The 26,617-nt window shown below is 44.0% G+C and overlaps 1 protein-coding gene across 27 annotated transcripts in view; it reads right to left on the reverse strand.

Annotated features, from left to right (window-relative positions):
• Positions 1-433: 433 nt before the first annotated feature.
• The window catches only part of PDE4DIP (phosphodiesterase 4D interacting protein), a 241,574-nt gene continuing 215,390 nt past the window's right edge, over positions 434-26,617 (reverse strand). For 6 of the 27 annotated variants that reach the window (XM_065905807.1, XM_065905806.1, XM_065905803.1 and 3 more), the window contains 14 exons: positions 25,138-25,323; positions 22,103-22,354; positions 21,018-21,149; positions 20,199-20,318; positions 18,905-19,094; positions 18,199-18,323; positions 7,991-8,230; positions 6,626-6,742; positions 5,849-6,075; positions 4,624-4,767; positions 3,397-3,535; positions 3,068-3,114; positions 2,148-2,199; positions 434-1,481 (listed from right to left, as the gene is read on the reverse strand). In XM_065905807.1, coding sequence (XP_065761879.1) covers positions 1,336-1,481; positions 2,148-2,199; positions 3,068-3,114; positions 3,397-3,535; positions 4,624-4,767; positions 5,849-6,075; positions 6,626-6,742; positions 7,991-8,230; positions 18,199-18,323; positions 18,905-19,094; positions 20,199-20,318; positions 21,018-21,149; positions 22,103-22,354; positions 25,138-25,323 — 2,117 coding nt within the window. In that variant the 3' untranslated portion in view covers positions 434-1,335. Of the gene's footprint in view, positions 1,482-2,147; positions 2,209-3,067; positions 3,115-3,396; positions 3,536-4,623; positions 4,768-5,848; positions 6,076-6,625; positions 6,743-7,990; positions 8,231-18,198; positions 18,324-18,904; positions 19,095-20,198; positions 20,319-21,017; positions 21,150-22,102; positions 22,355-25,137; positions 25,324-26,617 lie in introns of all 27 variants that reach the window. The other 21 variants (XM_065905866.1, XM_065905858.1, XM_065905802.1 and 18 more) reach the window with 7 other exon arrangements.

The following is a 26,617-nucleotide window of genomic DNA, read 5'->3' on the forward strand; positions in this document are numbered from 1 at the left end:
ATTGCCCAGGAGGCAAGGGGGCCGGGCCACTCCTTGCAGGACCCCAGGACTGGGATGCCCAAATTGTGACTTGCCCTGCTAACTCCAGGGCCAGGGTCTACCCTTGTGGACCTTCTCTTTGCGGATCCCGCCCAGGGGCCCAGGGCCCAACCTGATTCTTTTCTTTCCCATCCTACCGAGTTATGTGTAGATCCTTCTTGCAGCTTTGGTTTTCAGGAGTTATGTGAGTTTCCAGTTAGTTTCCATTAAGAAGTGTCCCACATGTGAATGTATTTTTGATGTGTTTGTGGGAGAGGGGTCTCCATACCAACCACTACAGCATCTTGATTCTGCTTCAGATGCTGAGCTTTTTAGTGAGTTTGTCTTTTCTATTCTTACACACTCACCCTGCAGACTGGTAAGAAATTGGAAAGTAAGCAGGCAAAGAAAACTATTTTTTTGATACATAGTTTGCTTTAATAGCCACCAAAAAGACTGTGTCATTTTCTCTCACTGACCCTGTCCACCAGTTATGTTAGCCTGCCACATATCACTATAGCAACATATATAAATATATATCATACATTTATACACACATACACACTTTCTAAAGCACTTTTGTGAAGACACAGACTAGGCTTCAGCACAAGCACAACTGGGGGCCTCTTGCAGGTCACTTAAAAGTGATCACCGGTTTGCTTTACACAAGACTTTCAGTGGGCTTGCTGTGGCCATTAGTCCCTAGTTCCCAGAGAGAAGTTGGGATGACAAAAGGGGACAGTATATGTAAAGTCAGTACAGCTTTTGGAGATCACAATAGAGTATAAGAAGGAGGTCTAGGCTAAGCATGAGATGGCATGGGATGGCATATGGGAGTCACCATTCCCACCACATGGATTCAAATAACTCAGGTGCTGCAGGGTAGACTGACGCCCAGCCTGACAGTGACCCAGCTGCATGGGTCCTGGGTTAGGTAGTTGAGCCCCTGCCCACACTGTCCTGCAACACACCGCTGCTTAGGCCTGTGCTTTCAGATCTGCCAAGGAGCTCCAATGTGGGGACCACATGCTCCATTGTGGGGAAGCAGGTCCTGTTTCCCCTGAGCTGACCCTCTGAGGACAGGTGATGAGGCAAGAAATGTCTGTCGCTGACTCCCACGCCCCAGGGTGTTCAGAAGCAGCGTCACAAGGTCCTCTGCTCACTAGGCATGTTTTCCTTAGTGCTGAGCCATGGGGACCCTGGCTGGTTATTCCTCAGATGCAGGAAAGGCCCTCTGCCTTTCGCCCTGCTCACGAGACCATATCTCGGACTCCTTCCAGACCCTCCAGTAGGTGTAGAGGAGGGCCCAGATCCTCCTCAGCAGACAGGGAGCTGTGAAGAAGGGGCGCAGGCCCATCCTTCCTGCTGTTTTAAGGACCTCTGTTGGCTTCGCTTCTTGCATGTCCCCTGGAAGGCAAGGGTCACAGGACTGGAGTGCATGGCAGGGCCCTTAGGGATTTCACCTAGAGACCAAAGTAACACAGTGGAAGTAAGAATCCTTCATCAGGTCCTGCTGCGGGCTCACCGAGGCTGGAGAGGGCTGAGTGGTGACAGAAGCCAGGATCCTGTTGGGAGCCTGTCAGGAGGATGAGCTGAAGGGAGGGATGAGGTCTGGGCGAGCAGCTGGTGCCCCCAGGTTAGAGTGAAAGCTTCCCACACCACCTGTGGTCAGGTCTCTGCTCAAAGCCACTGCACACCAGGTGGCCAGACCCTACGGCTCCCTCTTCAGGGGCCAGCTCACTCTCCAGTTCACTTGGGAGCAAGATGATGACTTTTGTCATTTCCCAGGAAAAGATATGCTTAGCATGAAACAGGCACATGTAGAAGTGACCTGCTTGTAAGAAGGAGAGGACATTTTGAGGCAGGCCCCTTGTTAAGTTTACGTTCTGTTTACTTGATGAGGAGATGGGGGGCACAGGTCAGCAGGGCCCTCGGAAATCATCTAAGTCTAGTGCCTCCTGTTACAGACAAGGGTCAGTGGTCTCACAGAGACTGGGGCCAGCCAAAGCCACACAGCCAGTTAGTGACAAGCCTGGGATTAGAACTTGGGCCCTGGTCCATTTCCAGTGGCCTAGCAGAAGTGGGAAGGAGACTTCCAAGCCAGCGGGTATGAGAGGCTGTTGGGTTACCTTTGCTGGGACAGGAATAAGGCTTTACAGAAGCAGTCTTGTAAGAGTTCTTCTAAAAAGGCTCAGGAAAGAAAGGAATCAGAAGAAATTAGCAGGAAAAAAAATCAGGGTTAAATTATGGCCCAACCCATTTTCACACTGTGGGGTCAACATCCTTTTAGGTTACAATTTAGGAACATTCCTAGGAATGGGCTCAACTGATTGTGGCAAAGCTTTAAAGTTCAAGGTAAGAGGCTTAGTTTTTGACTTTGAAGCCATTTCTAACACCTCAAGTTTTTTTTCAAAGTGGCTGCTAGAGAATGCATTGGTATTTTAAATAAACGTAGAGAATGCCTGCCTTATAGATAATCTTTCCCTTTAAGTTTCAGTTTTTCCTTATTTCCAAGTTCTCTTTTAGATCAATAAGACCCAATGATTTTCTTTTGTGTTGTTTCCTAAAGAAAAATATGTAGAAATCAAATTGCTGCTTTCAGCCCAATAGTGTGCAGTGAAATCAACTTGTTAGGTGGCATCTTTCCATCATTTTTTCATACAGTGACACAGGAACCCCAGAACCCATGACTGGCCTCAGGATTCCTTTACTGGAAAGTTCATTCAGAGGCAGACCCCAGATGTCCTCTGATCTTGAGAATCAACTGAACTGCATTTCTCCCCAGTCCTGACATGGCATAAAGGAGAGAGGATTGGGGTCAAGAGAGAAGATGATGACAAAGTGAGAGTGAACTGGGAAGTCAGGGGAGGTTTCTGAGTAGGGTGGGAGGACTGATGGGGATGGAATCTAGAGGGATGCTCACTGAGGACCTGTGTTCTCACAGGTGGACCAGAAAGTTTCTCTTGGAAGGTCAGCACAGGTCAGGAGTCACCTGTGCATTGATACAGATGGTGATAGTTTGCTATGATCAGTGCAGTGGTTTCCTTACCTCCAAATTAGTCCTTGCCTTCTTCAAAACATCGTGTGTCCTGGTCACTGAAACAACAACAAACAGTTCCCAAAGGCAGAAGTTACCAGCGGAGTCCATATCTGTCTTGGGTGTGTGTGTTCTGGAGCTTGTCTTTCTGGCCACTCAGCTTGGGGTCTCCTGCTCCCCTCCACCCCTCACATCTCCTACTCTGCCTCTATGATTACTGATGGCACAGGAGGTTCAGGGATGTCACATCAGTCTCCCCCACCCTCTAGCCTCTCTGGTCACTGTCCATTCACAGCACAAGTGGGGAGCCCCTGTCCCGTTCCCTGGCTCAGGGCACCCACACTGGCTGAAGATGAACTGTTCCATGCTCTCCTTCTGCTGGGTGGCGGTCTTCAGACGCTCAGATGTACTCTGAAGGAGACTCTCCTGTTTGGATAGTTTGGTTCTCAGTTCCAGAAGTTCCTTTTTCATGGATTCTCCCTGGGAAGAAAAATAGGTGCTCTGTCATTGGTCAGAAGGCCTAAAGCACCCTGTGGTTTGTGGCTCTTTACAACCCCAAATAGGATTCTGCAATCTTCTCAAGTATTTCTGGGCCAGATTTCCCTCATCAAAGCCTCTAAAATCCTCCAGCAGGTGATGGCTCAGGATGGGCCATGAGGTGGGAATACTGAGGACCTGGAAGCCCCTGTGCAAACAAGCACAGGCCGCACTCTAGCTACTGCAGAGAACCTGAGTCCAGGCCACACTGAAACTCCCAGCTGTGAGTAAGAGCTCTGATTTAGTGCTGACATAGTTATATCCCTTGGGCATCAAAACTTGGTCATTAGGAATATTATGCCTGGGGAGACAGGGCTGGCCTGAGACGGTCTACAAGTCTGTAAATATATCTGCCAACGTCAAGATGGCAAAATACTTTCTCCTTGGAATTAGAAACATTGGATCCCCTAAAGTTATCATTGATACTGGTCTGGAGTGAGAACCCTCAGAGAGATTTTGAAATCTACCTAATCCAAGATCATCAACCAGAGTGGCCTGAGATCTGAGGGCACCGGGGGAGGCTGACTCTCACCAGGCTTGACCCAGAGACACAGGTTTAAGTGGAAATTTTTCTGGGATTTCATTAGGTGGGTAAAAAGGGCTGGTCCACTCCTGGTGACATTCTGTGATCCTGTCTGCCTATGTGGACCTGGGAGTGTGTGGGAGTGGGCTTAGGATGGAAAAGGAGGTGTTGACTTTTAATGGCCCTTAACTTCAGCTCAGCTGAACTTTAGAAAGTTAAAGGGATGGAACATTTGTGGGTTAGCAGGGCTCTCATGTCTCTGCCTCCTCTATGTTCTTTTCTTCTCCTGTTTGGCTCCTTATCCTGGGCGTCAGGCTGGGAGGAGAGGGATGTTTTCAGACCTGCACAGAGCATGGTGACTACAGAGGGGAGGTCTCCCTCCAGGGACACACCCCTCATGTCCCCTTCGTCCCAACTGCCCATTCGGCTCCTGATCTTCAGGCTCTGCAGGCCGAGGAGATAGAAGGCTAGTTGGGGGCAGAACCGGTAGAGGATGCTGGCTACTTACCGCTTGGCCCACAAGTGCAGGACTAGGGGAGCTTGGCAAGGCCGCTCGCCAGAACATGGTGAGGAGGGAGGCCGACTCCTCCAGCCGCTGGTGCAGGGCGGTGGCGCTGCTTCTCAGCTCCTGGATGCCTTCGCTGCCCATCACCTGGGAAGAGGGGAGTAGCCATGGGCATCCCTGTGGCTGAGAGCACAGGTCTCGGCTTCCTTTGTGAGCAAGGTATGGCCACAGGCTTGGCTTGAACCTGTGAGACTTTTTTCTAACCTAGAAGCCAAGGTTCTCTGACCTTAGCAAGGACCTCCCACTTTGTAAGAATTCATTTGATTCCACACTTTTTAGCTTTCAGTCCTGCTTTGTGCTCTGGAGTCTAAGGTCCCTATTTTTGCACTGCACCCCCACCCCTACTGCCCTTCCCTAAATCAGGCCTTGTGCTTCAAATGGGCTGCACCATTTGTAGCTGGAAGGACTGAGTGCTTTCCCTTCACCTGGCATGTTCTCCTCCCCAGAGAACTGCACACCCCCTAGTGGTGCCCTAACCCCCATGAACCTGTCGCCTTCCTTCTGGGATAATCGCCACTATTGGGTCCACTCCATCACACCCACAGCACTTCCGGCACTGTGCCTGGAGCCCCTTGTATTTGTTGACTCAGGTGTGGGCCTCCCTCTCACGTGCAGGGGCTCCTGGAGCTCGGACAGCACCGCGGCTGGTGCCTAGGTCTCTCCCTGGGGAAAGACTCTGAGAAGCCTTTTGGCCTGCTCTCCTCCCCTGCTCGGTCTGAGCAGAGAAATCCAAGGCTGCCACTCTCCTCACCCCTTCCACACATCTGGCCCATATGGGTGAATATTCTCAATTCTCAGGCAACTGATGAAGTGATTTTATCCTGTCCACAAATGATCATATCCCAGTGTGACTTTAGCAGATAATAAGCTACCAAACAGCACTGCAAGTATGTTGATGCCTAACATGCTCTACTGATGAGAATGGCAATGCTGCACATGCTTTTCTGTGGTTCTCAGGGGAAATACAGAGTCAGCTACATCTGGAACAGAACAAAGCTTGTAGTGAAACTAGCTGGTGAAGACAGAAGGCCTAGCTGGATGTAAATGGAAGATACATCTTCAGCTGTGAGAGATGTGGAGCAGGAAAAAAGATAGTGGGAGAAGGAGCTAAAATCAAAAGAAGAAAGGCTTAAGGAAAAGGTGCACCTAAGAGCTAAAATGTGATTACCTCTATGCCTGGAGCTTCCAGACCAGAGAAGCTGCAGGTTGGTCTCACAAGTGATGCTATCTTCTTGACCAGCAGTCTGCCCTCCCCAATCTGCTCTCTTAGGGCACTATAGTCATCAATGTGGCCAATGACGTGGCGGCCATGCTTATTGGCAAAGGAGCCATCAGTAGCATCACCTTCCAGCTTGGGAGGGTTCTTCATTACTGGAGAAGCATCCAAACCCAGTTCTGAAGAATAAAACCACAACAAAGAACCCACTGTTATTCATAGTCATCCTCAGTTCCATCCAAAAGGGACATCAAATAGTAAAAGAGGCCAGAAACAAGATCGACAGTTTTGGAAAGCACATTTGTGATGTCCATATATATTCTGGGTTCTATATCATTATAGTCTTTCTCTTAGCATCTCATAATCATAAAATCATCAGGAGGTAAATTTTATCCTTATTGACAAACATTCAGGACAGACATTAATATTTTTTTTTAATTTGGGGGTTGAGAAGACACAGACAAGGAAATTAAGCTGGATACAGAGAGCACTTTCAAGAAGGAAGAGGTTACAGTGCAGTGAAGCAATACCAGAGCAATAGGAAAACCAAAGGTGGAAGAGTAGTGACAAAAAAGGCAGCCACAGGAGGTGGAATGATAGGGCTAAAAACCTTGGGACATGCAGAGAAAAATCTCTAAATTCAGATAATGTGTATACAGAGAACCAAAAGTTACTTATATTAATAATTTTCCATCATTAGACCCTGAGTTCTGTGGTTGCCCTCTTTACCGTTCGTCCTACTGAAGGTTGTGGTCTCTGGGCCAGGAGCCGCAGAAGAAGAGCTGGGGAAGACCAGAACTGGAGAATTCATGCCCACATCCCGAACTGGAGGGGAGGCAACTGAATCTAGGGAGTAAAGACAACCACAGCTTTAGGAACCCTGGAACACACCACTCCACTGGAGATCTAAGGCACCATGACTCTCCTCTCATTTAGTCATCACCCATGTACCACAATCAAAAGCAATAACAAACTAATCACTTATTTTGAAATAAGATGTGAAGGCTGTTCCATGAGAAAAAAAACTTGTAGTTTGAAAAAATTATTAGGTGTATTTTTCTAATTCCAGATTTGAATATAATATTGTATGCAGTATGTCTAATACAATGCTTTGTAACTAAATATAAATATGCATAAATATGTTCAGTACATATGTTAAAATATTTGATCAAGAAGTGAATGGATTTATGGGGATTTAACTCTGCACTCTAATCACCATTCTGATGAGTCAGTACTAGAAAATATGCACTAGTATAAGAAGAATAGGAGACATAAGCCTTGGTGAGCTTGAGATGCCCTATTGGAGACCAGACCGCAATCTGGAAAATATGACGAAGAGATTGATATGATCCTACTCAGGCAAATGTGGCTTAGAACCGGATTTCTAGCTCAGGCCTGAGTGACTGAGCCAGCAGGGATGAGTCCTGGCTGGTGCTATGGGGAGGCACTGAGAGGCAAAGCCTGAGAGGGAAGAGAAGCAATACTGAGACAGAGCATCATGAGGGAGAAGGAACACAGCAAACCAAAACTTCTACTCTGAATCCCGGGTTGGCCTGTTAACTCCCGCAAACCTCAGCATATCTGTTAATTGTCCCAGTGCCTGTATTTTTTCATGTGAAATACAGAGATAGTAAATCCTGCACTAGCTCTGATGAAATCATTTGAAAAATTATTTGAAAACATAGTAAATTTTCAAACACTCCACAAACATAAGGAATAGGCATTAACACATAGAGCTGTTAACTGTTTTGAGTACTTCTTATGGGGTCAGGCACTTGTAAATTATTTCATTTAATGCTCCACATGATAGTTGATATTATTATTATCCTCATGTTAAAGATGAGGAAGCTAAGGCTTACATACTTGAGGAGTTTTAACACTTTTCCTAAGGCAAACAACATGTAAGTGGCAAACTCAGAATCTAGAGCCAGATCTGACCCTAAACTCCATGCCCTCATGGTGCTGTACTGAAGCATCTTTGACTTCACCCTGACCCTAAGGAGTGTGGAAGAGGCAATATTGTCCCTTCTACCACACACATCCTGGGGACCTTCCCATTGGCTGAGGGCTTCAAGGTTCCCTTTTCTTTCCTACCTTGGAAGAATGGCTGCTTGTTTCCAGGGTCAGTGTTGGTGGGGAATTTCTGGTTAATGGAGCAGGAGATGAGGCTGGCTTTGCTGGCACTACCATCCAACTGCTGTTCCAGCTGCAGTCGCAGAGAGTTGTTCACCTGAATGCTCTGCTCCAGCTGCCCTCGCAAAGCTCGGATCTCTGCCACCAGGTGGCTCAAGTCACTGGTCAAAGGGACTTGGTGACAGGCATCCCAGGTGTAAGCTGAAAAGAGAGAGAGAGGTTTGGTGGCATTGCACCAAGTGTTTCCAAGCATCTGTCAGAACACTCTTCTGTGATGTTCCTTTCTGCCAAGGACCCCACTATAATCTCAGAATCCCAGGAATATTGTGGCTTAGAACCTGCTTAGAACCATTACATCCCCTGCTGTGATGGGGATGTCACTTTTTCTGGGCAAGGACTCGCACATATTAAGATGGTACACACTCCAGCCTGGAGTTTCCTTGAGACTCAAATGACCCTTACCCACCCAGAGGGTGCATGATTGGCAGATGAAGTCAAACCTAATATTTCTCCTCCTTATTAACCTTAGTCCTGGAGGCTAGAGAGCAGGGTCTTTCAAGGCAGAAGATCAATACTAAGCTGGAGAAGTGCACAGACTGAGGGAGAAGAGGTGATGCCCTCCACATTCAGGAATCAAAGGGGAGAGGAAAAAGAAGGCATCAGGCCTTTGGGTAACACTTAAAAATGGGAGGGATAGGGCTTCCCTGGTGGCTCACTGGTAAAGAATCCGCCTGCTAACACAGAAGATGTGAGTTCAATCCCCGGTCCAGGAAGATCCCACATGCCGTGAAGCAACTAAGCCCATAGGCCACAACTACTGAGCCTGTGCTCTGGAGCCTGGGAACTACAAATCTGGGGCCCAAATGCCTAGAGCCTGTGCTTTGCAGCAAGAGAAGCCACCACAATGAGAAGCCCATCCATCCCAACTACAGAAAAGCCTGTGCAGCAATAAGACCCAGTACAGTCAAAAGGAAATGAATTTTTAAAATTAAAAAAAAAAAAAAGAATGAGAGGGATAGATGAGAGATCATAATTAATTGGACTTCTCAAGTTCTACTTGCTTTTTTACCTGCACTCACCACCCATAGCCTTTCTCTATGTACTGGGGGAAGAAGAAATCTAAGAAATATTCTGTAAGACTATAATTGCTCATCTAAAAATATTGATGTCAAATGTGTTTAAAAAGATAGAATTTGTTTCAGTTTTTATCAAGGTAATAGGATGCATATACCATATGATACAAGCATCCAGTTGCATCAGAGCCACAGGCCGTAACCAAACACATTACTTCTGCAGTGAGCTATGTGACTATTCTCACAAAATGGAATAAATGAAGAGGAGTACAGGACAAGATGGCAGAGTAGAAGGACGAGCTCACCTCTTCTTGTGAAAACACTAAAATCACAACTAACTGCTAAACAATCATCAACAAAAAACACTGGCACCTACCAAAACAGATATTCTGCATCCAAAGACAAAGAAGACATAGTGAGAGAGTAGGAGGGGTGCTTTCATGATATAATCAAATCCCATACCTGCTGGGTGGGCTACCCTCAAACAGGAAAATATATTGCAGAGGTTCTCCCACAGGAGAATTCTGAGCCCTACACCAAGCTTCCCAGCCTGGGGATCTGTAAAAGGAAGGAGGGGCTACTGGAGCATTTGGCTTTGAAGGCCAGCAGGGTTTGAGTGCAGGAGTTCCACAGGGCTGGGAGAAACAGAGACTCCAGCTTTAGAGGGTGCACACAAATTTCCATGAGCACTGGGACCTAGGCCAGAGCAATGACTCCATAGAAACCTGGACCAGACCTACCTGCAGGTCTTGGAGGGTATCCTGGCTCTCTGTAGGGACATGGGCACTGGTGGCAGAAGCTCCAGGGAATATTTCAACAATGTAAGCTCTCCAGGAGGTCGCCACTTTGGCACAGAGACCTGGCCCCACCCAACAGCCTATAGGCTCCAGTGCTGGGATGCCTCAGGATAAACAACCAACAGGAGGATAGGAACACAACACTACTCATCAGCAGACAGGCTGAATAGTCAGCTGGAGTCCACTGATGCCTCTAAACATACCCCTTGACCTAGCTCTGCCCACCAGAGGGGCAAGAACCAGGTCCACCCACCACTAGGCAGGCACCAGTCTCTCCCACCAGGATGCCTGAACAATCTCCTGGACCAACCTCACCCACTAGGTGGTAGATAATCAGAAGCAAAAAGAACTATAATCCTGCTGCCTGTGGAAAGGAGACCACAAACATGGAAACTTAGACAACATGAGACAGCAGGGAAATATGTTCCAAACAAAGGAACAAGACAAAACCCCAGGAGAACACCTAAGTGAAGTGGAGGTAGGCAATCTACCAAAAAAAATTCAGAGTAATGTTGGGTAAAGATGATTCAAAATCTCAGAAGAGAATGGAGGCACAGATCAAGAAGATACAAGTAATGTTTAACAAACAGCTAGAAAGTATAAAGAATAGAGTTTAACAATACAGTAACTAAAATGAAAAAGGCACTAGAAGGAATCAGTACCAGAATAAATGAGGCAGAAGAACAGATAGGTGAGCTGGAAGACAGAATGGTAGAAATCACTGCCATGGAACAAAAGAACAAAAACAAAATAAGGACAGTTTAAAACTAATGCTCTGTAGAGAGGATATTGGCCCTCCTACAACATTCCTTTCCATGAAAAAGTCTACAACTGGAGTGAGTATCTAATGCTGGTTAAGAAGCTGGGCTTGGACTACTCTTACCATCTGGCTTCATGAACTAAAATCTTCTGGTGTGACCAAGGAAAAGTGACTGATAAGGAATCCATGAAATATATCATGCAATCTAATAGTATGTAGCACATTTCTCAAGAATCATTCTTGAAAAGTCCTTTTCTTCCCCATGGATAAAGAATCCACATTACAAGGAGGATCCTTACAGGAAGGGTGATCCCTGGAACACCATCTGCTGCTGTGAACACCAGCACATAAACTCACAGAGTCCAAGTCCTGGAGGTGGCTATGACACCAAGGTGGTAGATGTCTACCTGGCATCCGAGTACAAAGTTGATGCCATCAGTGGGCCCACAGTACAAGGCAGTCTCCCTGTTTTTTTTTACTGGAGCCATTTCAACAAAACTCTCCATGAGAGCATGCCAGAGGCCTAAGACTTTGATTTTATCACCATGAAACCAAGTTTGTAACTTGACATAAAATGAAGGAGGGAGATGAGGGAATAGAATGTAATAGAAAGCTTCAAATAAGATGCCAAAGGCACTATTTTAGCTATGTTTTTCCATTCAGAATTAGTCTTAAAAAAATACATTCAATTTTTTTAAAAAAGGAAAAAAAATTATGACAGTTTAAGAGACTTCTGGGACAACATTAAATGTACCAACATTTGTATTATAGGGGTCCCAGAACAAGAAAAGAGAGAGAAAGAGCCTGAGAAAATATTTGAAGAGATAATAGCTGAAAACACCCTTAATGTGTGATAGGAAACAGTTGCTCAAATCCAGAAAGTGAAGACAGTCCCATACAGGATAAACTCAAAGAGAACACTCTGAGACACATATTAGTCAAATTGGGGAAAATAAAAGACAAAGAGAAAATATTAAAAGCAACAAGAGAAAAGCAAAAAATAACATACAAGCAAATCACCGTAAGGTTATCAACTGATATTTTTGGCAGAAACTCTGCAGGCCAGAAGGGAGTGGCATGATATAGTTAAAGTAATGAAAGGGAAAAACCTACAACCAAGAACAGTCTACCCAGCAAAACTCTTGTTCAGATGTGATGAAGAAATCAAAAGCTTTACAGACAAGCAGAAGCTGAGAGAATTCAGCACCACCAAACCAGCTTTGCAACCAATGCTAAGGAAATTTCTCTAGGCAGAAAAGTAAAGGCCACAACTAGAAACAAAATTACAGATGGGAAAGTTTATTGGCAGGGCAACCATATTATAAAGGTAAACATACTGTAAAGGTAGAGAATTATCCACACACAAATATGGTATCAAAACCAATAATCATGAGAAGTGCAGAGTATAAAAGCAGGCTATTGGAAGTTCATTTGAAAGTAAGAGATGGACAACTTAAAACAACCTTGTTTATATATAGACTTCTATATCAAAACCTCATGGTAACCACAAAACAAAAACCTACAATTGATACACACAAAATGGTAAATCAACCCAAACACAACATTGAAGACAGTCATTAAACCACAAGAAAAGAGAATATAAGAGGAAGGGAGGAAAAAAGACCTACAAAAACAAATCTAAAACAATTAACAAAATGGCAATAAGAACATGCTGCTGCTGCTAAGTCGCTTCAGTCGTATCCAACTCTGTGTGACCCCATAGACGGCAGCCCACCAAGCTCTCTGTTCCTGGGATTCTCCAGGCAAGAATACGAACATATGTATCAGTTATTACCTTAAATGAAAATGGATTAAATGCTTTAATCAAAGACATTGACTGACTGAATGCATACAAAAAGATGCATATATATGCTGTCTACTAGAGACCCACTTAAGAACTAGAGACACATACTAACTGAAAGTGAGGGGATGGAAAAAGATGTTCTATGCAAATGGAAATCAAAAGAAAGCTGGAGTAGCAATACTCGTATTAGACAAAATAAACTTTAAAATAAATATATGACAAGAGACACAGAAGGACACTGCATAATGACCACAGGAGCAATCCAGGAAGAAGATATAACAGATGCAAATATAAATGCACCCAACACATGAGCACCTCAATATATAAGGCAAATTCTAACAGCCATGGAAGGAGAAATTGACAGTAACACAATAATAGTGGGGGACTTTAATACCCCACTTACATCAATGGACAGAGTAGCCAAACAGAAAATCAATAAGAAAACATGGGCCTTAAACGAAACATTAAACCAGGAGACAATTGATATGTTTACAGCATTCCATCCGAAAGGAGCAGACAAAACATTCTTTTCAATTACATATGGAACATTCTCCAGGATTGACCATATGCTGGGCCAGAAAGCCAGCCTTGAGAAATTTAAGAGAACTGAAATCACATCAAGCACCTTTTCTGACCACACACTATGAGATTAGAAATAAACTACAAGAAAACTGTAAAAAAAAAACACACACACACACACACACACACACACACACACACACAAACATGTGAAGAAAAATAATATGCTTCTAAATAACCAATGGATCATTGAAGAAATCAAAGAAGAAATTTAAAAAATACCTAGAAACAAATGAAAATGAAAATGTGATGATCCAAAACCTATGGCACACAGCAATAAATCTTACCTAAGGAAACAAGAAACATCTCAAACAACCTAATCTTATACCTAAAGCAACTAAAGAAAGACAAACAAACAAAATCCAAGGGTAGCAGAAGGAAAGAAATCAAAGATCAGAACATAAATAAATGAAATAGAGACAAAGAAAGCAAAAGAAAAGATCAATGAAATTAAAACCTTGCTCTTTGAAAATATAGACAAAATAGATAAACCTTAAGCCAGATTCATCAGAAGAAAAGAGAAGGTTCAAATCAATAAAATGAGAAATGAAAAAGAAGTTACAATAGAACCCCAGAAATACAAAGGATCATAAGAGACTCCTACACAAGCAACTGCATGCCAATAAAATGGACAACCTATAAGAAATGGACAAATTCTTAGAAATGTACAACCCCCCAAAACTGAGCCAGGAAGAAATAGAAAATATAAATAGACCAATCACAATTACTAAAACTGAAACTGTAATTAAGACACTTCCAACAAATAAAAGTCTAGGACCAGATGGCTTCACAGGCAAATTCTATTTAGAGGACAGTTAATACCTATCCTTTGGAAACCATTTCAAAATATTACAGAGGAAGGAACACTCCCAAACTCATTCTAAGAGGTCACCATTACTCTGATACAAAACCAGACAAAGATGCCACAAAAAAAGAAAATTACAGGCCAATATCACTGATGAACATGACATAACAAAATACTAGTAAACTGAATCCAATAATACATTAAAAGGATCATATACTATGATCAATTGGGCTTTATCCTAGGTATGCAAAGATTTTTCAATATCCATAAATCAATCAGTGTGATAAACCACATTAACAAATAGAAGAACACAAATCACATGATCATCTTAATAGATGCAAAAAAAGTTTTTGACAAAATCAACAGCCATTCACAATAAAAACTCTCCAGAAAGTGGGTATAGAGGGAACCTATCTTAACATAATGAAGGTCATATGTGACAAACCCACAGCTAACATCATACTCAACAGTGAAAAGCTGAAAAAGAAAGTATTTCCTCTAAGATCAGTAACAAGATAAGGATATTCAGTCTTGCCACTTTTGTTCAACATAGTTTTGGACGTCCTAGCCACAGTAATCAGAGAAGAAAAAGAAGTAAGAGGAATCCAAATTGGAAAAGAAGTAAAACTGTCTCTATTCACAGATGACATGATTGTTGTTTAGTTGTTAAGTTGTGTCCGACTCTTCTGTGACCCCATGGACTATAGCCCACCAGATTGCCCATGGGATTTCCCAGGCAAGAATACTGCAGTAGGTTGCCAATTCCTTCTCCAGGGGATCCTTCCTGACCCAGGGGTCAAACCCATGTCTCCTGCATTGGCAAGTGGATTCCTTACCATGTTGGGAAGCCTGATATGATTCAGTTCAGTTCAGTCACTCGGTCGTGGCCAATTCTTTGCGACCCCATGAATCACAGCATGTCAGGCCTCCCTGTCTATCACGATCTCTCGGAGTCCACCCAAACCCATGTCCATTGAGTCAGTGATGCCATCCAACCATCTCATCCTCTGTCGTGCCCTTCTCCCTCTGCCCTCAATCTTTCCCAGCATCAGGGTCTTTTCAAATGAGTCAGCTCTTCGCATCTGGTGGCCAAAGTATTGGAGTTTCAGCTTCAACATCAATCCTTCTAATGAACACCTAGGCCTGATCTCCTTTAGGATGGACTGGTTATTCTACACGTAGAAAATCCTAAAGATGCTACCAGAAAACTATTAGAGCTGATCAACGAATTTGGTAAAGTTGCAGGATACAAAATTAATACACAGAAAAAAAAATTAATACACAGAAATATCTTGCAATTATACACACTAACAACAAAAGGTCAGGAAGTGAAATTAAGGAAACAATCTCATTTACCATCACATCAAAATGAATAAAATATCTAGGTGTAAACCTACCTAAGGAGGCTAAAGACTTATATTCTGAAAACTATAAGATGCCGATGAAAGAAAGATTGACAGATATACCATGTTCTTGGACTGGAAGAATCAATATTGTCAAAATGACTACACTACCCAAGGCAATCTACAGATTTGATGCAACCCCTATCAAATTACCAATGGAATTTTTTGCAGATCTAGGAAAGAAATCTTAAAATTTGTATGGAAACACAAAAGACCCCAAATAGCCAATGCAATCTTGACAAAAAAAATGAAGCTGGAGGAATGAGGCTCCCTGATTTCAGACTACAGTACAAAGATACAGTAATCACAGCAGTATGGTACTGGCACAAAGCCAGGTCAATAGAACAGGATAGAAATCCTAGAAATAAACCCATGCACCCATGATTAATAATCAACAACAAAGGAGGCAAGACTCTACAATGTATATAAGGTAGTCTCTTCAATAAGTGGTGCTGGGAAAACATTTACATGTAAATGAATGAAATTAGAACATCTCTAACACCATACACAAAGACAAACTCAAAATGGATTAAAGATCTAAATGTAATACTGGATACTATAAACTATAAACTCTCTTGGAGCAAACCTAAGCAGAACACCCTTTGACATAAATCTCATCATGTTCTTTTTGGATCCACCTCCTAGGTTAAAGAAATGAAAACCAAAATAAACAAATGGGACCTAATTAAACTTAACAAGCTTTTGCACAGCAAAGGAAACCATTAACAAAGTGAAAAGACAACCCACAGCATGGGAGAAAATATTTGCAATTGATTGACAAGGGATTAATCTCAAAATTATACAAAGAGTTGATGCAGCTCATTATTAAAGAAACAAACAACTCAATGAAAAAATAGGCAGAAGATCTAAACAGACATTCTCCAAAGAGGACATTTCAGATGGTCAAAAACCACATGAAAAGATGCTTAACATGGCTAATTATTAGAGAAATACAAATCAAAACTACAATGAGGTATTACCTTACACTGGCCAGAATGGCCATCATCAAAATATCTTCAAACAATAAATGCTAGATTGGTTGTGGAGAAAAGGGAAACTTCCTATCCTGTTGGTGGGAATTTAGTGTAGCCACAGGGAGAACGTATGGAGCTTCCTTAAAAAACTAAAAATAGAGCTATCATATGATCCACCAATCCCACTCCTGAGCATATATCTGAAGAAAACCATGCTTGGAAAAGATACTAGTGCCCCAATGTTCACAGCGGTACCGCTTACAATAGCCAAGACATAGAAGCAACCTAAATGTCCATTGACAAATGAATGATTAAAGAAGATATGGTGCATGAATACAATGGGCTATTACTTAGCCATAAAAAAGAATGAAATAATGCCATTTGCAGCAACATGGGTGGACCTAGAGATTATCATACTAAGTGAAGTCAATCAGACAGAAAAACACAAATATAATATCACTTATATATGGAATCTTGAAAAATGAATACAAGTGAACTTATTTACAAACTGAAACTGACTTATAGACTTAGAAAACAAACTTCTGGTTACCAAAAGGGAAAGGTGGGGGAGGGATAAATTAGGAGGTTGGTATTAACATAAACATCCTCTGTAATAACCTATATTGGAAAAGATTCTGAAAATGAATGGATATATGTCTATGTATAACTATGTCACTTTTCTGTACACCTGAAACTAACACATTGTGTATCAAATATACTCCAATATAGTTTTATTTTTAATTTTAAAAAAGAAAAAAAAAGAACAAAGTGTGAAGACTTACCCAAACAAATTCAGATTTTACTATAAAACTCTAACAATGAAGACAGCTTGTTATTGGTGGAAGAATGGACATATTGATTAATGGAACAGAGTGAAGAATTCAGAAATAGATTCACACATATACTGGCAAGTGATTTTTTTTCCTTGGCAGTTGTTTTCCAATGGAGATGCCAAGCAATTTGAGGATGGTCGTGGTGGTGAAAAATCAACTGTGTTTCTATATCCTAGCAAAAAAATTACTTGGCAGTTGAAATGAAAACATCATCCCACACGAGAAATATTTATGTAAAAATTAAAATATGAAAGATGAATATACCAAATATTATAAAATATTACTAACAGAAGTTATGGTCAATTGATTGTCAACAAAGCTGCCAAGGTAATTAAATGGGAAAGGACATTCTTTGTAACAAATGGTGCTGGAAAAACTGGATATCAATGTGGGGAAAAAGAACTTTAACCTTTTTCTCACATATCATATACAAAATTAATTCAAAATGAAACACAGGCCTAAACATAAGAGCAATAACTATAAAACTTCAAGAAGAAAAATACAAGGAAATCTTTATGATCTTGAGCTAGACAAAGTTTTCTTCACTAGGACATAAAGAAAAGCATAAATAATAAAAGAAAAAAATTTGATGTTCAATAAAATCTAAAAAGTGCTGTCTTTCAAAGACACTAAAAGGACTTACAGAAATATCTGCAAATATTTTCCTGATAAATTAATTATACCCAGAATAAAAATGTCTTTAAAGAAAACTTTTTTCTCACTTGGGGAAAGGTCAGCGTGGGAGCTGGTTGTCTGCAACAATCACTGCGAGGGTGATCATAATTCACATCTGAGACGTTTTCAAATGATGATACCACCAGAATGGTTCTTTGCGTTTTTTTTAAATCACTGTATAATCTGGACTTTGATTAACTTGTCTCAGACCATCCAGGTAGGTGAAGTTTGACTCTTGTAGCCTACTTTTAAGGATCTGTAGGCCGAATCTTGCTCTTGTCACCAGCATCTGGGCTTTGTGTGTGAGCGCTCCCCCCTTCTTATTGGGATCCTCAATGACTGGGCCTTTTTCTCAGATAGAACGAAGTTAGTTTCCAAGATCTCCAGAACTCCCAAGGTAAAGACTTCACCGGAAGCTTTAGCAAGAACAAGAAGCTCACAGGGTGGGGAAGAAGGGGAAACATACCTTTCAGCCCCTTCTTGGAGTCACCATAAAGTGCCTCGTAGATCTGTAGCTCCGACTGGAGGGACTGGAAGAGCTGCTGTTTCTCTTCACACTGCTGCTGCAGGAGGGCTAGCTTACGCTGCAGCCTGGAAGGGAGAAGCAGGGGTCCACTAGGCAGGTGGACTGAGCAAGAGGCGCTGAGCCAACTTTTGCATCATAGAATTTTAGCCCTAGACGTCACCTGAGGTGTCATGAAGACCACTGCCTTTATTTTACTGATGAGGCAAGACAGGCTCAGAAGGTAAAGTCCCTTTGCTTAGAATTGTGCTGTTAGCTATCACACCTAGGACACACTACCTGGTGTTCTTACTGCCCCACCGTGTCTGTCATGTTGTCCAGCAGTTACAGGGCTTATGCTGGGAAGCAGCATCAAGACTGGTGTAGACCTCCTAGGTTATGATGGGATTAATACCCTAAAACTCACTGGAAGTACTTTCTCTAGAATCTGATATGCTGAAGCCTTACATAAGAGGGTTTTACTCTGTCAACTTTGGAGTGAAAAAGTCATTCCTAGAGAAGTCCTTCCTTCATTCAAAGTTACCCATAAATCTGAACTAGCAGAGGGGATATCGAGATTTCTGAAAAGGACCACTCACTGACTTGCCAATATCCCTTTTTCTAAATCTGAAAATGCAGCCACCTTCCTTTTCAACGGGCTCCCTCTAACCTGGAGTCTTTCTCCTGGAGAGACAGTCGTTCCTCCTGGAAATGCAAGATCTCCTGCTGCTTCTCCTTCAGGTCTTCCAGTAACTGCTGCTGGTCCACCTTTTGGTGCTCCAGCTCCATTTCCAGCTCTTGAAGCCGGGATCGAGAGGTCAGCAGAGCCTCCCTCAGGCATTCTGTTTCCTGGGAGTGCTCTGGTAAGCAGAACACAGGAGTACTTATATTGTAGGGTCAAAGGTCAGCAGGAAGATTAAGCCCAAGTACATCCATCCTGACAAACAGATAAGGTGAAAGGAAGGCCAGCTTATGCTGCCAGGGAGGCAAAGCCAGTGTCTGCTGTTACACCCACACACTCCAAGGAGTGGGAGCCTCTTTCTCTGCAGAAAGAGGTTGCTGCTGTGATTCAGTATGGCCTGCCTTGGTTTTAGGGAACACACTCTGCTTCCTAACTCTATTTTCTAAGTACACACATACCCTCTATGCAATAATCCACTCGTGAGTTTTGCCAAGGATCAAGAGGCTTATGTAGAAACCTCTTTTAATGTTTTTTTCCTTTCCATTATTTCATTCTGGGCTTAATCCTCTTAGCCACTATTCTTTGTCTGTTTGGCTACTCAATAAATATTTGTAAATAAAAATAATTTGTGATTGAAAATACATTGATTTCATTAACTCAATTAACACTAAAGTCAGCGCCTACGCCCCACCCCGGGCCCCAAAGGAAATGATGCCCACACATGGATGCCCGCTCAATAGTGTTGAGAAAGCTCTGGAAAATGTTTTTCTAGCATCTCCAGACACAGTCATGAGGACCAGGGACCAAAGAGGAGCCCTGAGTGTATGAGGAGGGAGATGGAGAGGAGACATGGGGACAGCACATCAGCACGAGAGGGACACAGGGAGCTTCAGCAAGGTTTGGAAGAACCTGAGAGGGTGTGTAGGCCTCCTGCTCCTCCCTTTCCTGGGTCCAAACTAGCTGTGAGTTGTGGGGAGGTAGGACAGGCACTAACTGGTGTCCAGTTTGATAGCTAACGACTGAATAACTGCAAGTGGGTTGCACAGAAGTGGATTTCCTAAAGCTCCTCCTCCCTGGAGCCTAGGCGTCTGAAGGCCCATGGTTGGAGGTTGTCAGGAAATAGCCCTTTCTAGAGTTAGAAAAGCTAGGGGAGTCTGGTATTGGTGGGTCTGAGTAGCTCTGTTCTCTCTACCTTCTCTCTTTGCTTCTCCAATTGGTGATGGGTGAGCCAGGGAAGAAAGGGATACAACACTGACCACAGTTTGTGGCTTTCGGCACTCACCTCTGGAAACATGACTGAGCTGAGCCTGAAGCCTGTGGTTTTCTTCCCTAAGGACTCTGTTCTCATTGGAGAGCTGAGGTGTGGACTCCAGGCCCGGACTGTAGAAGCTAGAGGTTGAGCCTGTCCAGGGAAGTGCAAGCAGGTAAGTCACACATTTGTGTAACAGAGGATCTCTGTTTGCTCATTCTGTCTCTAAAGACACTGTCCCAACCCAGTAGAAAACCCCAAGGACTCGTGTCCTGGTGGGACGAAGTCTGCTGGGCTGAATGCCTGGCTGGAAGGGTGTGGCTCCTCTGTGTGGGTTCTTTGCATGCATTTCATGTGCCCTGGGTGAGCTGTTCAAGATGCTCTATTCCCTAAACAGCTGCTCCTGCTGCAGTGTGGACAGGTCAAGGGTGTTTGGAAAGGCCCGCCTCCCAGTGTTAGCAGCCTGGGGGAGGGAAGAAGCAGTGTGGCCAGGAAGGCCACCTTGGTGAGCGGCTGTGGGAGGCCTTGCAGACCTGGCTCCACCACATGCCAATCACAGAACCAGGGCACAGAAGTCAGCAGGCAGCAAATGAGCAGCTTTAGTGTGAATGAGAAGTCAGAGGATTCTGGGGACCAGATCTAGTTAGATCTGCAGTGAGGAGAGTTACTCTCTGAGGTCAGATACAGCAACAAAGGGAGGGGAATGGTCCTTGCCCACTGCCTTGCTGACTGTAAGGAGCAAGTAGAGGAAAGCAGACCACAGTGCTTTGAAATCTATGACGCTCTTCTCTAGGGCAACCTTCAGATTCTCCCTAATTAGTCCAGAAATAGGAGGCCCTGGGCCTCTCCTACCGCTTTCTCTGGTGGTGGAGCTGAGCCTGTGTTCCAGCTGCTCCCGCAGGCGGTCGTTAATGCAGATGGACTCCTCCAGGCGCTGGCGCAGGTTCCGGATTTCACCAAGATGTTCCTCTAGCAGGTCAGCCCCTGCAGCCACCCAGGAGGACAGGAAAAGGGAGATGGAGCATCCTGGGGCTATCTGCTAGTGGGACCCACTAGGGGGCTCTGCCAGGGCCTCTCAGCAAGATCCCCAAACATCACTGTCCTCTCTCATGGGCATATGGAAGCTCAGGTGAGTTTGTTTAAAGAGTGAATTGGCTCCCCCAAGATGTATACACACACACACACACACACACACACACACACACACACACACTGGAAAATTACTCAACCATAAAAAATAATGAAATGATGTCATTGCAGCAACATGAATGGGCTTAGAGATTGTCATACTGAGTGAAGTCAGAGAAGGAGAAATATTGTATGATATCCCTTATATATAGCTTCTAAAAAGAAATGATACAAATGAACTTACTTATGAAACAGAAAGAGACTCACAAACTTAGACAACAAACTTATGGTGGCCAGGGAGAAGGTTGGGGGAAAGAGACAGGGCATTTGGGATGGACATGTACACACTGCTATATTTAAAATGGATAACCAACAAGGACCTACTACATAGCACATAGAACTCTGTTCATGTTATGTGGCAGCCTGGATGGGAGAGGAGTTTGAGGGAGAATGGGTACATGTATATGTATCACTGAGTCCCTTTGCTGTTCATCTGAAACTATCACAACATTGTTAATATTGTTAATTGTTAAAAATTAACAATTGTAAACAATTAACAACTGTTAATTGTTGTGGCCCAATACCAAAAAAAAGGTTTAAAATTAAATAACCCATCACTTTTACCCTAAAAGAAGAGTAATTTGGTTTCAAACAGAGGACAGCTGGTGCTAAGCAAGCCCCATGGGCCCCTCCCATGTAGGGGTGCATATAAGGGAGTTGTAAGTGTACAGTTACCAGGGTAACTGGTAAATGTAAGAGGTTTCATATGGTTTAGAGAAAACAATTGACCCGCTTAGCTTTGTGCTTACCTGTGGGCTTGGAGTGAAGCTGGTACATGGAGGAGCCTGAGGATAGGTCCCCGGATACGCTCCCTTTCTGAGGCCTCATCATGTCCCACTGGCCACTGCTGCCCAGGTACCCAGGCTCCAGGATTCTGCCCAGTTCTGTGGTGCTCGTCAGAGGACAGAGGGGCTGGGTAGGGTTGAGGTAGTGGGAAGGTCTGGCTTCTGTATGGTTGGTTGGCAATGTGGCTGGGGAAGCAGGATGAACACTGGTGACACCTGGGCAGAAGGAAACATGAGAAGCAGTCGCAGAACAGAAGGATCAGCCAGGAAACATGTGATTGTGAAGAACAGACACTAAAGGGGACACATGGGCTGAGATCCCAGTCGGCTGCGGGATACCAGCGAGATGAAGACTTCCACCCTAGAAGCTATGACTTTCACCCCAAGTATCTGCCAGCATGAGACACAAGAGGTAGGGCATGAATAAAGCATCATAAAGTCACCCATGTACACAAAAGGAAAGTCCTGTGGCCCTAATCCTGGCTCCTACGATAATGCCTCATGATGGAGTCCAGGGCAGTTCCTGGGAAGAACTCACTGGGAAAGTCAGCGGTTAAGAGTGTGATGGGCCATAGCACTGAGCACAGCTGTGAACAGGAATATGTGTTCCTGTGAGTACTTGCTGTTCCAGAAGCTAAAGTGCCAGTATTTCCAGTTTTCCTTTGGGGCTGCCAGAAGAGGAAGGGAGCATAAATCCAGCTAGAATGGTGGCCCCAGTCACTCCAGAGTAAATGTTTTGCTGCGGTTGGGGGAGGTTCTGTATAAGGTACGGGGTGATTTGAATCTTACTCAACATGACTCAAGGAACTGAAAGGTCATCACTTGTGTCTGAAGAGTCATGAACACTCTCCCATGGGGGAGGTAAGACCTTTCATTTCATAGGCTGATGCTTTCACAGATCCTGTGAAATCATGGGCCTTCCCATCATCTCCGCTTCTATTGACAAATAATCCCAACTGGGTGAGAGAAGGAAAGAGGTGAACCAGCTATAGTTTAGGATATTCACATTCAGAAGACTGCTTTCTTCCAGGGATTATCAACATGAGCAACAGAGTAACCAGGTAGCTCTGCCTAAGAAATAGGAGTGAGGAGTGAGGTCCTAGTTTCTTCCAACCAAGCCAACCCCCTTTGAGGGATTAATGTAGTTGGCAGTTGCCAATTTTTATCCTTGTTTATAACTGCTGTCAAATTTGGCTACATTCTTGAATCATCTGAGACAATGTAAAAACAAGTACCTGTGCCTGGTTCCCCAGAGATTTGACCTTAATTGGGATGTGGTACAGCTTGGGTACTGAATGTTTTAAAATCATCCTAGCTGATCCTAACAGGCAGGAAAGTTTGAGAAGTATTGTCAAGTATCTCCCCTTCCTCAATTTGAAAAATACTAGATATTCATTAGGATCACTGGAAATTAAGGAGGGGGATGAAAAGTGTAAGCATCCAAATTACAGTCCAGGATTTAAAAGAGATGACTCCCTACCTCATCCACACCTCTTTCAACCCCAACCCCACACAAGGCAAAGGGGGAAATCAGTGGTTGCTGACACTCAGCTTACTTTCTCACCAAGGTCGTAGGAGGCTTCACATCTGTCAGTAACAGGGATCAGTAGTTTCATGTTCCAGTCTCCCCGACCACATAATACAGAGCACATGCCCTAAACCATGCTAAAACACCAGACAGACACTTGCACGAGAAGATTGTAGCTCCATAGAGACCTGAGAAGCTGCCATGCACCACAATCCACTCAGAAGCTTGGTTTAAAGCAAAGGAGGAGAGCTGACGAGCTCCTCGGAGAGGGCTGTGCTTGACAAGGCAAAGAAAGGACTACAGCCTTTTTCGCCAAGGCTGGACCATCCAAAGTCTGGCCCATGGAACAGACTGGTTGTGACTCCAGTTCACCCGCATCAGCAGACCATTTCATGCCCAGTGCTTTCCTTCCTGCCTTTTCCTTTGGGCAAAGACAATTTGATGATGTGGGAAGATGAAGGAAAAGGAAGTGAGGAAAAGAAAAGTAGTCTAGTGAACACTCTTACCTTTCGGCATGGAACAGATTTGTTACCCATCAATTGTTGGTTCCAGATCTGCTATGGTAGCATGGTAGCAAGTTCTATGTCAGAGAGAATAGCACCTTCCTGTCATCTCTAAAGACAGAAAAGAGTTTTGCAAGGGGCCTCCAGCATTGCTCAGCTGAACTCAGCCTGTGCTCTCAGCAGGACCTTAACAAAACCATTCTAGATGGAGAAGGTATAATGGAAACATGGAACCAGGAGCAGAAGATCCAAACTCAAACTCATTGCTCCCCCTCACTAGTGACCTTGATCAAGCAACCTCACTCCCTGAGTTTTAGTTCTCTGCCCTGGCTCTGTCACACAAGGTAAGCCCATGTTCACGTTGGTAGGTACTTAGATTGCTATACCTGTGTAACACTGGTAGCAGAAGGTAGCCTTTTAGACCTCACTGCCTGCTGAAAGGAACATGTGCAGACTCTCCTTAAAAGTGATCTCAGTCTAGCTGGAAATCAAACAAATGTTAGAGTAGACAGTGTATCCAATTTCAAGGGTACTAATGAGGTCTAAATGGGGCTCAAGGTGTACACATTCTCAGCTGTGGTCTTAGGTCATTGGACACTCTCTGTATGGTGACCCTACCAGCAATCTCTGGCCCATCCAAGCTCTTCTTTACAGGCACAGACCATGGTTACAAGGTAATTTCAAATTGCTTTCTAGTTTTTTTAAAAGTACTACTAGCGGGCAAATTCATCATGTGAAGTTCTTTTCTTATTTCACATAGGTGGATAGTTAGTTACAAACACACACATGAGAAAGATAACAGCAAATATATTTCCAAAAACAGCAAGCGCAGCTCTCCCTCAATTGTCCACTGATAGCGTGTACCCCTGTGTTATTTTTAAAACTCTGCCATCCAGCCAAAGCCATGCAGAGACACACAGTGTGGGCCCACCATTCGCAAGCACACAAATGCAGCAGGAAGTGCTCACTTTCTCCTAACTGCTTCCGCAGCATCTGCAGCTCCTGCTGAGCCTCCGCCAAGGAGACCATGGGTGTCTCACAGCAGCCAGGGAGGGGAGGGCCAGCAGAGCTGAAGGGCAGGAAGCTGGGTGGAGCTGAGGGCAGTGGCGCCTGGGGAAGGCTAACCAGCGTGGGTATGGATTGAAAATGAAGGCCTAGAAACAGAAAGTGAGGGAGAAAGGACGTAAGTCATTAGACCAAAAGGGAGAGAAAAGAACCGGTGAAAGATTGAGAAGGTGAAACTATTTCCTGACCAGGTGTCTCCTTGGGGAGTGTCTGTCATTCAATGTGGCGTTGACTAAGATGGCCAAGGGGGAAGATAGCTATCCAAGAGGCTGGCTTATCTCACCCCCTCCTTGTCCCCTGCCAGGGCTAGTCTGCATTCACATTCTATGCTCATCTTGAAAACAATTGGTTATAAAAAGGCAAGATAGCATTACCATAGCTCAGGCAGCCATGAGAGCCCCATCCTAGCCATCTGGGCATGGCAGGTCAGGATGGCTCTGCCTGAATGCTCTCAGGAGCCCTGGGGTGCCACTGCCAGTATGGGCCAGTCCTGGCCCCCGTAACAAGACTTCCCTACACCTAGAACTCCTGAAAGCAACAGGACTCACCCTAAGGAGGACAGGAGTAGACTAGGAGAGTGGGGACGCTGGCATAACTAATGTACGAAATTCAAGGCTGATGGAAACAAACTTGAGAACCCCAAATCACTGTGCCCATTTACCAAAGGAAAAATAAAAGCCTTGGCAAACTGACTTAGACACAGTGGCATGCAAATCTGTCTGAACATTCAAATAGTTTAAGAAAAATGCTTAACATATGTGGATTCTTCTGTCCTTGATGCAAACCTACTGAGTCATAAACTCTGGCAGAAGGGCTGGGAAAGTTTTTTAAAAAAATAAAAACACTTCACAGGTGATCATTATGCAGCCCATCTATAGACAGGTCTTCAGGAAGCCTGGGAAGTTCTGATGTTTGAATCTCTCTCCTTTTCCTAAAAATAGTTGAAGGGTATGTAGCCCACGGAGGGAGCAGAAACCAAGACGTCTAGACTTGTGGAGACTGTTTCACACAGAAGACAGTGATCACATTCTGAATAACATCCCTTATCCCAGGATGCTGACATAGTATCAGAGCAGTACAAGATCCCTGAATTACCAAGTGACACAGCCCAGGCCTCTTTCAGGGAGGCATTCTGATTCTAAAACCTTCGACGTTCTGCTCTTTTTAATCCCAAAGCATTCACAGAGATGTCTACAGTGCTTGGTGAATGGTTTTTCCCCATGATTTCCTGGTTTAGCTGGAAATTTTGGCCCAGAATCTTTGAGCCCAGAAAGAGCTGGACACATTCTTTTTCTTAAGATTTGGTTGACTTGCTCTCAAGAGAGACAAGACGGCAGAAGAAAAGTGTTTTTCTTCTGTAGGCATCTCTACTGAATGCAACCT

Source organism: Muntiacus reevesi, chromosome 1 (assembly GCF_963930625.1).
Source record: "Muntiacus reevesi chromosome 1, mMunRee1.1, whole genome shotgun sequence".
NCBI classification, from domain to species: Eukaryota; Metazoa; Chordata; class Mammalia; order Artiodactyla; family Cervidae; genus Muntiacus; species Muntiacus reevesi.